Here is a 12539-nt window from a genome sequence, read left to right as displayed (position 1 = left end):
GCCCGGGACGCAGTCCAGAGTCCCGCTGCCGCCGCCGCCCTCATCTCCTTCCCCGGGGGCTCCGGGGAGCTAGAACTGGCGTTAGAGGAGGAGCTGGCGCTGCTGGCGGCCGGGGAGCGGCCGTCCGACCCCGGGGAACACCCTCAGGCCGAGCCTGGGTCTCTGGCCGAAGGGGCCGGACCGCAGCCGCCGCCCTCCCAGGACCCTGAGCTGCTGTCGGTGATCCGGCAGAAGGAGAAGGATCTGGTGTTGGCGGCCCGGCTGGGCAAGGCGCTGCTCGAGAGGAACCAGGACATGAGCCGGCAGTACGAGCAGATGCATAAGGAGCTGACAGACAAGCTTGAGGTGAGGACCTCCCGCCCGGGATGGGTGGGGAGCAGGGGCCGCCCAGGCACGCGCCCGGCCCTGGGCAGTTTTGGGAGCCACTCACCCCCACTTCGTTGCTCATCCTACCTCGCAGAAAATCTGGAATGAATGGGGGAGGGAGGATGGAGGATTATCAGATTTCATTGAACCCACTTGACTTCCCCACCCTGCTCACAGCAAATGGGTCCATGCATGGCTCCAGCCGCTGTGGGCCGTTCTATATACGTACTGTATCCAGCATCTAAAATAGAGCTTACAGTATGACTAATTTATACAGCACTGAGGTGGTGGTGGTGTCTGCATACAGAGAAATGAGAAAGTCGGGAAGCATTTAAAATATGCTCCAGGTTTTCAGAGTAGTTAATCTCTAATCAGGGTGTTAGCCTAAAGCTTTCCAGTTTGGGCGTTAAGGCCTCTAGATGCCCTTGTCTTAACTTCCTGGCAGCTCAGAGTTGTGGGAAACAAGTGCCCCTAAAGGAGCTTTATATAGCCTTCAGATGCTCAGGGATTAGGAATTGTGGTTCCATTGCAGAAATCAGGCGAGCCAGGGCTCAACATGTGACCGCTGGTAGTGGATTTAATTTGGGCCTCAGTATTTATGTGTATTTGAACAGTACTTTTCTGTATTCTGGGTCTCAGGCTTGCAGTTGAATGACCAAATGCAACCTATGAGAACCATATTACTTTAACTTCTGTTATAAAATACCTCTTAAGGTATCTGTAATATTTCTGCCAATTCCCTGGGCCAGTCTTTCAGAGTTGTTTGTTTTCTTGCCCTTAACTAGAAAAGGGCCTTGAATGCAGTACAGAATGCCAGCATTTCTAAAAATTAGATTGCCAAAAAAGGGGCAGAGGGTGGGGAGAGGGAGTCACCTGTGACTTACCTTTTCTGCCTGTGCATTTACTATTATTGTTACCTAGTTTAGTTGCACCCAGCTCTTTTCATTCTTATTACAGCAAGAGAATACTACAGACCTGAATGAGGTTTGAAATTGATCCTAATCAGGTTCCATATCACTGCTACTGGTTGAACAGTCAGAATGTAAATTCAGAAATATTCTATAATAAGATTTAAGTATGCCTGTAGTCCAGAGACATAAAAGTAAATCCAGGATATAAAAAGGAAACCTGTGAGTGCCCTGTAGTTTGGTTGGCCTGTTAACTAGGTCTGCCAGTCGATGAACTCCTGAGATACCTCTCTGAAAAGTCGTTTGTGAAACCTATATTTAGACTGCCAAAAAGCAGCCTAATGAATTGAATTGTTTAATTTTCACTTGAAGTAGAGGTCTAGAAATAAAAAGCCTTCTTTTTTTTTTTATAAAGAGATTCAATTATATGACTTTGTAAAGAAGCACAACTACAAAGATTTATACTTGCGATTTGAAATTTCTTCTGTGAAGGACTTGATTGAAGGGACAGCTAACTTGAAAGGAACACCATATCAGTTTGGTTAGTGCCAGATTTCATAGTAATCCTGAGTGTGCAATTACATACATCCTGGGTTCCATGTGGAGCCTTTATACCTTTCTTCAACAAAGGGCAAAGATTTCAGAATTGTAACAAAAAAAAGATTGTATTGTAAAAGAATAAATTATCTTTGACATTTTATTATTTACTTAATGGACAACAATAGTTTAAAACTCAAACTTATTTTTTAAAATCTTCATTCCTCTGCAGGTCAGCATATGAACTCTAACTAAAAGTTCAATTTTAAGTTCTGGAGATAGTCACACAACAATGTGAATGCCACTAACGTATACTTAACATATACTTAAAGGCTAAATATTGATCATTGTTAAAACTCAGTGATGAGGGGAGTCAGTTATATTATTTCTTCTAGGTATGTTTGACAATTACAAAAAATTTTTAAGTTTTAAAAATGTACATTAAAGATACTAAGAGAGTACCTTTAGTTGCTTGTTAATTCTTCTAGTATTGATGTGAGTGACAGACCTGGTTTACAGAGTACTGTTTCATTTGACACCTCCAGTTTAGTTTTCCCCACAGTACATTTTTTGAACAACCTAAGTTTTAGAAAGTCTGTTTAGACAAAGTACTTTGTAACATTTAGTGCAAACTACTGTACTTTGTACCGTTTTCTTTCTCTTTCTTTTTTTTTTTTAGACAAGATCTCACTGTATCCCCCAGGCTGATCATGGCTTACTGCACCCTCAAGTGACCCTCCCACTCAGCCTCCTAAGTAGCTGGGACTACAGGCGCATACTACACGCCTGGCTAATTTTGTAAAAATGTTTCCTAGAGATGGGGCCTCAGTATGTTGCCCAGGCTGGTCTCAAACTAGAGGGCTCAAGCAGTCCTCTTACCCTGGCCTTCCAAAATGGTGGGATTACAGGATTGAACCATTGAGCCTGGCATGTATTTTCAATTAAATCAAACACTTGGGAGTATAAAACCAATACTTTAAGACACATTTATTCATGAGAGAACTTGACCAGAAAAAAAACATTTATAATATTCCACGAACTGTCAGACATTTGGACTCAAAACACTTTTTCTTACAGGGTGGTTTGAAAGAGAAACATGTGAGTGGACTGAGAGAATGCCACTTTCACTATTGAAAATGAGACTGGTTTTATTTTAGTCCCATCTTCTCCACTACTACAAAATCGGCACCTTTCTCTTTTTTTTTTTTGAGATGGAGTCTCGCTTTGATGCCGAGACTGGAGTGCAATGGCGCGATCTTGGCTCACTGCAAGCTATGCCTCCCAGGTTCATGCCATTCTCCTGCTTCAGCCTCCCATGCAGCTGGGACTACAGGCGCCCACCACCACGCCTGGCAATTTTTTTTTTTTTGTATTTTTAGTAGAGACAGGGTTTCACCGTGTTAGCCAAGATGGTCTCGATCTCCTGACCTCGTGATCTGCCTGCCTCGGCTTCCCAGAGTGCTGGGATTACAGGCGTGAGCCACCCTGCCCGGCCGGCATGTTTCTAATTTCGGGACAAACAAGGCATTTTCAAGATCTTTTCTACCTATTCATTAGTTAAGATTAAATACCTCTCTGGTTCTCTGTGCTAAGCCCAAGATTTTGTTTTTTCCGTTTCAAACGTTAAAGTACTTGATGTTACATTTTTGTGTCATTAAAGCCATACTATTAATATTTAAAGTCTTCAGTGGTTTAAAGGTTAACATAGAAGTTTTGTAGTTATATGCCTCTTGGGGTTTAAATGAAAATTTAGGTTAATTGGAAAAACTGTAAGGTTTGGGCACTTTTTTCTGCTCTTGAGTTGAGTGTATTTTATTACTCATTCACTGAATCAGATGCTTAAAGTTCTTTTTTTTTTCCTTTGAGACAGAGTCTTGCTCTGTTGTCCAGGCTGGAGTGCAATAGCATGATCTCAGCTCACTGCAACCTCTGCCTCCCGGATTCAAGCAATTCTCCCGCCTCAGGCTCCCAAGTAGCTGGGATTACACCCACCCACTGTCAGGCATGGCTAATTTTTGTATTTTTTAGAGATGGGGTTTCACCATATTTGCCAGGCTGCTCTTGAACTCCTGACCTCAGGTGATCCTCCGACCTCAAGTGATCCTCCCACCTCATCCTCCCAAAGTGCTGGGATTACGGGCAGGAGCCACTGCACCCAGCCCAAATGCTTAACGTTCTGAAGGCATTTTTAAAAATTTCTTTTCTTTTCATCTATAATTAGCCCTTTTGCTTTTAAAACTTATATATCTAGTCATGTCCTTAGCTTTTTCCCCAGAATATGAAGTAAGACAGTAACTTGTATTTGTATACTTTTTTTCTTCAGGAATTAAATATTTGTTGTTAATGTACAGGATCTTCCTTTTTTCCATCATGGCTGAGTGGATTATCCCTTTACTGCAGAGATTGTCCTCTTCCCTCAGTTATATTTTCCTCCTCCTTCCCTAAGCCAGGCCAATTCTCATTAGTCCAGTACTATTTTTTTTAAAAGGAAAAACAAAAGATGAAAATGAATACATAATGGGAGTCACTAGTAGATTTAGGGAAGAAAACCCAGGGGTTCTGATTTGCATTCAGTACTTGGACCTTTAAAGAACAGTACTTTTCAGAACCATGCACTGGACTTCTGAGCATATTGTCACTTTTTTTTTTTTTGCAGAAATCCATTTCTGTAAAGACTTGTTTTATGTAGGCTAATGATCTTAATTTTGGGTGGTGGGATTTTTTTAGTTTTAAATAGACTTTTTTTTTTTTTTTGAGACAGAGTCTCACTCTGTTACCCAGGCTGGAGTGCAATGGCACCATCTTGGCTCACTGCAACCTCTGCCTCCCGGGTTCAAGCGATTCTCCTGCCTCAGCCTCCCGAGTAGCTGGGACTATAGGTGTGCACCATGCCTGGCTAATTGTTGTATTTTTGGTAGAGACAGGGTTTCACCATATTGGTCAGACTGGTCTTAAACTCCTGAGCTCATGATCCGCCCACCTGGGCCTCCCAAAGTGCTGGGATTACAGGCATGAGCCACTGCGCCCAGCCATAGACTATTTTTTAAAATGGTTTTAGGTTTCCAGAAGAGCTGGAAAGATAGTACAAAGAGTTTGCATATACCCTGCACCCAGCTTCCTCTTATCAATATCTTACAATAGTATGGTACATTTGCCATAATTATTGAACCAGTACTCATGTGATTACTAACTAAAGTCTTCAATTTATTCAGATTATCTTAGCATTCATCTAATACCTTTTTCTGTTCCAGGATACCATATTACATTTAGTTTTTGTGTCACTTTAGGCTCCTCTTAGCTGTAACTGGCAGTTTCTTAACCTTATTTTTGATAACCTTGACAATTTTGATATTAACTTTCCAAAATACTATATAACCCTGAGAAAGGAAGGAGAGCATAAGCAGAACTTGACCTTCACACTTCCTGACAGTCTCCCTAGAGTTTTCTGGTTAATTTAGCACTTAATTGAAAATACAATTCTAGGAGAAACTTTTCTCGGGGCAGATGCTAAATTCTGTACAAAGTGGTAAATTCTGTATGTTTGTTAATAGGAAAGCCTGGAATTTTCACAGGATTGGGAAACACGAAATAGGAAGTTTGTCTCATGTCCAAAGAAATACAAGGACTGAATAGACTGATCAGCACCACCTGTCCTCAGCCCTGCCCCCAAGTGGATTGGATTGTTTTAGTTGCTTGGTTGGGCTCTTCACTAACAGCTGTTTGCTGAATATTTTTAAATCACTCTGTTCTTTTAGAACACAAGCCTAATTTATCTGGCCTCTCAGTAACACTGTGATTACTGAGTTCTTGCCATTGCCTTCTGCTCAATCTTTTCCATTTTGAAAAAATTGAATAAAACCAAGTATCACAATTTTAGGATTGCAATTAGCATTTGTTCCTGCATTCCATCTTACTGAAGTTTCTACAGTGACTAAAACATTCTCATTTTTGGAAGTTAAACACTACAAGGGATGCATAGAGCAAAAAATTCTCATACTGATGAGAAGGCCCTCCCTTGTCATTTCTTTTCCCACATTGCTCCAAACAGACTATAAAATATGTGTCTTTTTCAACAGGTACATTTGAGTGGCTATTTCCAAATGAGTTGTCCCCTTAAAGTTGTCAACTTGGGAGTTTTCGGTGAAAACTGCCTTTGCCAGTGTGCTCAGAATGTTACTTTTCGATTGCTGTTTTTATCTTTTGGCACATTCTTTTGACTGCTCTCAGTCATGGTAAATTTTCATCTTTTTGGGGTTAATGACTTTCAGAATGATTCAAAAGTCACTCAACAAAGTAAGGAGAATAAGATGGCAGGATGAAGGAGGCTAATACCATTTTTTAGACACACCCCAGATGTGAAGTAATGGAACTTATTTTCTTGCATGACTGTAAGCTGTCCCTTACGGCTTTCCAAAAGAAGCATTCTGAAAGATATTTTGAATGGTGAGAACTTCAGTAGAGTGAGAGTATAGCCTCTGAAGATAAGGAGATGACTGAGTAGTCTGAAAGAAGATTCATATGTGCATTTTAGCTCATTCAAACAATCTCAGTGCTTGATGTCAACCTTCAGTGTGTCAGAATTTCCTGTAGAACTCAGTATGTATACATATACAGATATACACACACACACATGCATAGATGCCTTAGACTTCAGTCTATTATTTATTGAATCACAGTCTCAGGAATTGGGGTCCAGGGTGTATTTTGAATAGTTACACGAGAATGTTTCTGAGAGCACCAGAAGTTCAGGACCATTACTTTCACTTAGATTTCCTAGAGTCTTTGAAGTATAGATTTGGCTGTTGTACGTATTGTGTTTTTTAAGTAGGAGAACATACTCTTTTCAGAGGCATGCATATTTATCTCAGAAACAAAAAGTTTTTTTTGTTTTTTTTGAGATAGAGTCTCACTCTGTTGCCCAGGCTAGAGTGCAGTGGTGCGATCTCGGCTCACTCCAAGCTCTGCTTCCCAGGTTCATGCCATTCTCCCGCCTCAGCCTCCTGAGTTGCTGGGACTACAGGTGCCTGCCACCAAGCCTGGCTAATTTCGGTTTTTGTATTTTTAGTGGAGATGAGGTTTCACCGTGTTAGCGAGGATGGTCTCGATCCCGTGACCTCATGATCCGCCCGCCTCAACTTCCCAGAGTGCTGGGATTACAGGCGTGAGCCACCCTGCCCGGCCGGCATGCAAAAAGATGTTTTTATTTCCCTCAATCCAAAGGAATCTTGTTTTATTGAGCTGCTACATTAGACCGTATGTACTTTTCCTGCATACCATCTTTCATATGCAATTTGTTTTATCAGTCTCTCCCACTAGAATGAAAACTGTGTACAGGCGAGGACCATGTCTGTTTTGCTTATTAGAATGTCCCTAGGGGCCGGGCGTGGTGGCTCACGCCTGTAATCCCAGCACTTTGGGAGGCTGAGGCGGGCGGATCACGAGGGCAGGAGATCGAGACCATCCTGGCGAATACGGTGAAACCCCGTCTCTACTAAAAATACAAAAAATTTAGCCGGGCGTGGTGGTGGGCGCCTGTAATCCCAGCTTCTAGGGAGGTTGAGGCAGGAGAATGGCGTGAACCTGGGAGGCGGCGGAGCTTGCAGTGAACGGAGATCGCACCACTGCACTCCAGCCTGGGCTACAGAGCGAGACTCCGTCTCAAAAAAAAAAAAAAAAAAAATGTCCCTAGGACAGTGCTTGGCCCATACTAGGTGCTCAAGAATGAATGAATGTACCAGAAATAAATATGCAAGGCTTAATGGGCCATGATTTAAGGTAGCCCTGAACCTGAACTTGCCCTAATGATTTTGAATTACATTACTCTATATAGCAGCACATATTTATTGAGCTGTGACTTGGAGAACCAGAGTCAACTGACAGACAATCCCCGCTTTGCCATTTACTAGTACTGACCTTGAGATTGTCACTTAACCTCTTCTGTTGCTTCATTTGTAAGAAGAGATGGTTAATTGAAAAGATATCTGGAGTTCTTTTCATCTCTGAAAAATTCTGTGGTAGTAAGAGCCTGGTATTATGCCATGGATAATAGGTGACTCCATGGATAATAGAAAGCCTCGTTATAAAAAGTAGGGAAGGTGCGGGGCACGGTGGCTCACACCTGTAATCCCAGCACTTTGGGAGGCCGGGCCGGGGGGATCACGAGGTCAAGAAATGGAGACCAACCTGGGCAACATTGTAAAACCCCATGTCTACTAAAAATACAAAAAGTAGCCTGGTGTCATGGTGCGTTCCTGTAATTCCAGCTGCTTGAGAGGCTGAGGCAGGAGAATTGCTTGAACCTGAGAGGCAGAGGTTGCAGCGAGCCAAGATCTCACCACTGCACTCCAGCCTGGAGGACAGAGCAAGACTCCACCTCAAAAAAATCAAAAAAGGATTTTAGTTATGGGACTCATTTTTAGTTATTTAAATGTATAGTTCACCAATTGATTAGATGACTGGCAAATTTCAAGTGAACTCCCTAGTCTAGAACCTCATGCCTGAGGATAAGAATAAACATAATAACTCTTAAGTATTTTCAGTAAGAATGGCGTTCTCTTTATGAAGCCAGCTTCTTCCCTGATGTGGAAGAAGGAATATTTTTGTAGCTGTGAATTGGGCAACTTGTCCTACGTGGTAGGATGTTTTATTGTGTCGACTAACTCGGAAAAAGAAGTTAGGAGAGCGTGGAGAGAAAAAATAAAAGGCTGTGTAATTTTTATCAGTGTTTAAATCCTCTTTACTTTTCACCCAGCACTTAGAACAAGAGAAACATGAATTGAGAAGACGATTTGAGAACCGAGAAGGGGAGTGGGAAGGCCGAGTGTCAGAGCTGGAGAGCGATGTGAAGCAGCTGCAGGATGAGTTGGAGAGGCAGCAGGTTCATCTGCGGGAAGCAGATCGAGAAAAAACACGGGCTGTCCAGGAACTGTCGGAACAGAACCAAAGGCTATTGGATCAGCTCAGCAGGGTGAGTCACAAATTAAGAATTTAAGATGTAAAATACTAAAAGTTAAAATAGGCCGGGCATGGAGGCTCATGCCCGTGACCCCAGCATTTTGGGAGGCCGAGGCGGGAGAAGCACTTTAGACCAATTTGGGCAACATAAGGAGACCTCATCTCTACAAAAGTTTTTTAAAAATTAGCCAGGCATGGTGGCACCTGCCTGTGGTCCCAGCTACTTGGGAGGCTGAGGTGGGGGGATCGCTTGAGCCTGGAAGGTCAAGGCTACAGTGAGCTGTGGTCAATCATGCCACTGCCCTCCAGCCTGGGCGACAGAGTGAGAGCCTGTCTCGAAAAAAACAAAAAGTTGAAATAGAGCTTCTGTGTAATGTCAGTCATATAGATGATAAGAGCAATTCTAATTTTGTATGCCTTTGTTTTTAACAAAGTTCAGTATTTCTATCTACAAGAACTTTGGTATTACTGAACTAGGGGTCAGGAGCCAAGATGCATGCTTGTGGTTAACAGACTTCAACAATCACTTAACTTGGGAGTTTTCTTATTTTTAAAATGAAGGGGTGTGCTTAATGACTTCTGACATTTTTATAGCTCTGAAAGTTCATGATTACCTACAGAAAGTCTATCACTGGCAAAATTATGTTTAGTTAAAATATTAAAAGGTACTGTCTTTAAACTTTTTAAGCTTAGGGAAAATTTCTAGAGCAAGTGAGTTTTATTGATGTTGCATTTGTGAATGTACATTTTTTGTATTGTTTAAATATGAAAAGAAATGTGTATCTGTATTGAAAATTTGTTTTATTTCCACATTTAGTAAACATTCTTTATTTGTACCTTTCTAAGGTGGTGTCGTGAAAGTATTAACCAAAGTCAAGGCTGTAAAATAATTTCAAGGAAGGAGGTTGAGGCAAAATAGATGGAAATCTAATTTAAATATAGAACATACCTTTTAAACAAATGCAGGAATGTTATTAATACCCTGGTCTATAAATCCACCTATTTTAGAAAATTAAGACTTGGATTTACTATTGTACCTCAGCCCTTCTTGTATATTGAAAATAAAACAACCAACTCTTCAGTTACCAGAGAAAAAAGAACTTCTCTGATATCATCCCTCAGCGCTGATGTTCTCATGGGAGCAGTGCCGTGTCTGCATGGTTAGTGTTTGGTGCTTTGGTCTTAGGGAAAAGTGTAAATAGGGCAGCATTTCATAAATTCCTGGATCTTCCACTAATTTGATGGGTGATGCTATATGAAGTTATTGCACTAGTTTGTGTTGTAGTTGCTTCCTGTAGTTTTTCTGAGGCCAGTGAAAAAACATGTCTCACAAGAACATGGGAAGTAAATGCCACCAGTAGGGAAGGGAGGAGAAGAAGGAAAGGTAGAGGAGAGGGAGAAAGAAGGAAAATGATGCTTAGTAACTAGGAAAATAGTTGCAGGGAAATACCAGAATGTTTGTGAGAGGTGAGGATTCAGGCAATAGGTAGAGCTAAAGATCTTGCCTGCAGGTTTCCCATCTGGAGAATCCAGTCACCGTTTGCTTGTCTGAGAAGTAGGAGTTGGACAGTTCAGGAAGTCACTTCACGGAGCCAGCTCAGTAACAGGATTTCTGATTCAGTTCTAAAACCTTTTTTCAGCAACTGGGAACGGAATCTCTATCTTTGTAAAAATGTTTATGTTTTTGACTATTTTCTCTAATTATTCATAAAAGATTCAGCCAGAGAGGCCTGGCTAGATTGATTTATTTGTTCAAAAACATTTAATACATACTTTGAGTAAGTGTTTCTTATGGAGACTTATAGAATGAATGCCACAAACCAGAAAAATTAAAGGGGAATTTAAGATTTCTTCGGGGCTAAGTTCATGTTACAAAATAACATGAGCTAAAGCAGACTCAGCCCTGTGAAAGACAGGTGACCAAGAGAGATGAAGGGAAAAAGCAGATCTCAGCGTGACATAGCAAAAGCTCATGGAGCTTGGAATCTGACTCTGGTATTCATTAACAGGGTGACTTTGTGCCTCAGTTTCCTTTTCTTTAAAATGGGTGTAAAAATTTATGCCTCATACAAGTACTATTGAAATGAAAAATGAGATAATGTGTTTATGTTAAACAGCGTATGAAGGTAAGGATTTGTTTCAGTGTTGTTGGTTGTTTTACTAAAGCAGTGTCTTTATAATTTGTTCACTTTGCCTAATTTTTTTTAGAAAATCCTGATAAGCTGCTCCTAAAAGAATGTAGGAGGATCACATTTCTACTAAATCTAGATTTTTGTTATTCTCTCTGGCCTTGAATATGGGCCCTTGTTGAGTTTTATAGCTTTTTGCCTTTTTTCAAGCAGGACCAGCCCCTGGGGTTTCCATCAGCAGCAAGTTTAGATAGCGTTTTTATTAACTGAGTATCCAGGAACTAGAGGAGTTAAATATTTTGAAGTGAATTAAGATTCTCCTAGGACAACATAATCAACAGAGGTAGTGGAAGGCTATACTTTTCTTGTAGTGTTTATAGTGTGTTTTTCTAAATATGAAATGTATAATGTCTAAAATGTAGTACAGTATTTCTTTGATACCTTCATCCAGAGTTTACATACATCTCATTGGCTTCGTTGGCCTCCAAGGCTGCTCTTCTCTTTATTAATAACAGCTTTATTGAGATATAATTCACATACCATAGAGTTTACCCTTTAAAAGGGTACAATTTGGGTCTTAGCACAGTGGCTCATGTCTATAATCCCAGCACTTCGGGAGGTTGAGGCAGGAGGATCACTTGAGGCCAGGAGCTTGAGACTAGCCTGAACTATACAGTAAGACCCTGTCTCTGCAAAAAAAAAATGTTTAATTCTCCATGTGTAGTGGTGAGTGCCTGTCTGTAGTCCTAGCTGATTGCTTGAGCTTGGGAATTTGAAGCTGCAATGAGCTATGATCACACCACACTGCACTGCAGCCTAAGTGACAGAGTGAGACCTTGTCTCTTAAAAAAAAACTTTTAAAAGCATATAATTAGATAGTTTTTAGTTATTTACAGAGCTGTACCACCATCACCATTATCTAATTAGAGAACATGTCACCCTCCCCAAAAGAAACCCTGTACCCATAGCAGTCACTCATTTCTCCTAACCTTATAAGGACGCCAGCCATATTGCATTAGACCCACCCTAATGACCTCATTTTAATTTGATTACCTATGTAAAGACCCTGTCTCTAAATAAGGTCACATTCTGAGGTACTGGGGTTTGAACTTCAGTATATGGATAGGGGAAGGGGAACGTAATTCAACCCAAAAGAAATGTGTTGGGGTTTTCTTACCAACAGATACAACTCTTGGATTTTTTTTTTTTTTTGAGACGGAGTCTCGCTCTGTCGGCCGGGCTGGGCTGGAATGCAGTGGCCTGATCTCAGCTCACTGCAAGCTCCGCCTCCCGGGTTTACGCCATTCTTCTGCCTCAGCCTCCCGAGTAGCTGGGACTACAGGCGTGAGCCACTGCGCCTGGCCACAAAAAGATGTTTTTATTTCCCTCAATCCAAAGGAATCTTGTTTTATTGAGCTGCTACATTAGACCGTATGTACTTTTCCTGCATACCATCTTTCATATGCAATTTGTTTTATCAGTCTCTCCCACTAGAATGAAAACTGTGTACAGGCGAGGACCATGTCTGTTTTGCTTATTAGAATGTCCCTAGGGGCCGGGCGTGGTGGCTCACGCCTGTAATCCCAGCACTTTGGGAGGCTGAGGCGGGCGGATCACGAGGTCAGGAGATCGAGACCATCCTGGC

General features: G+C 41.5%; 1 protein-coding gene across 1 annotated transcript in view; it reads left to right on the top strand.

Moving 5' to 3' along the window:
- The first annotated feature begins 6 nt into the window (after positions 1–6).
- Positions 7–12539, top strand: part of CCDC64 (coiled-coil domain containing 64) — a 123761-nt gene continuing 111228 nt past the window's right edge. Inside the window, exons 1-2 of the mRNA XM_011948570.1 lie at positions 7–345; positions 8563–8778. Coding sequence (XP_011803960.1) covers positions 295–345; positions 8563–8778 — 267 coding nt within the window. The 5' untranslated portion in view covers positions 7–294. The remainder of the gene's footprint in view (positions 346–8562; positions 8779–12539) is intronic.

This window comes from Colobus angolensis, unplaced genomic scaffold (genome assembly GCF_000951035.1).
Source record: "Colobus angolensis palliatus isolate OR3802 unplaced genomic scaffold, Cang.pa_1.0 Scaffold28, whole genome shotgun sequence".
Lineage (NCBI taxonomy): Eukaryota > Metazoa > Chordata > Mammalia > Primates > Cercopithecidae > Colobus > Colobus angolensis.
Note: the sequence above shows the minus strand (reverse complement) of the source record. Positions and strands in the feature narration are given on the sequence as shown.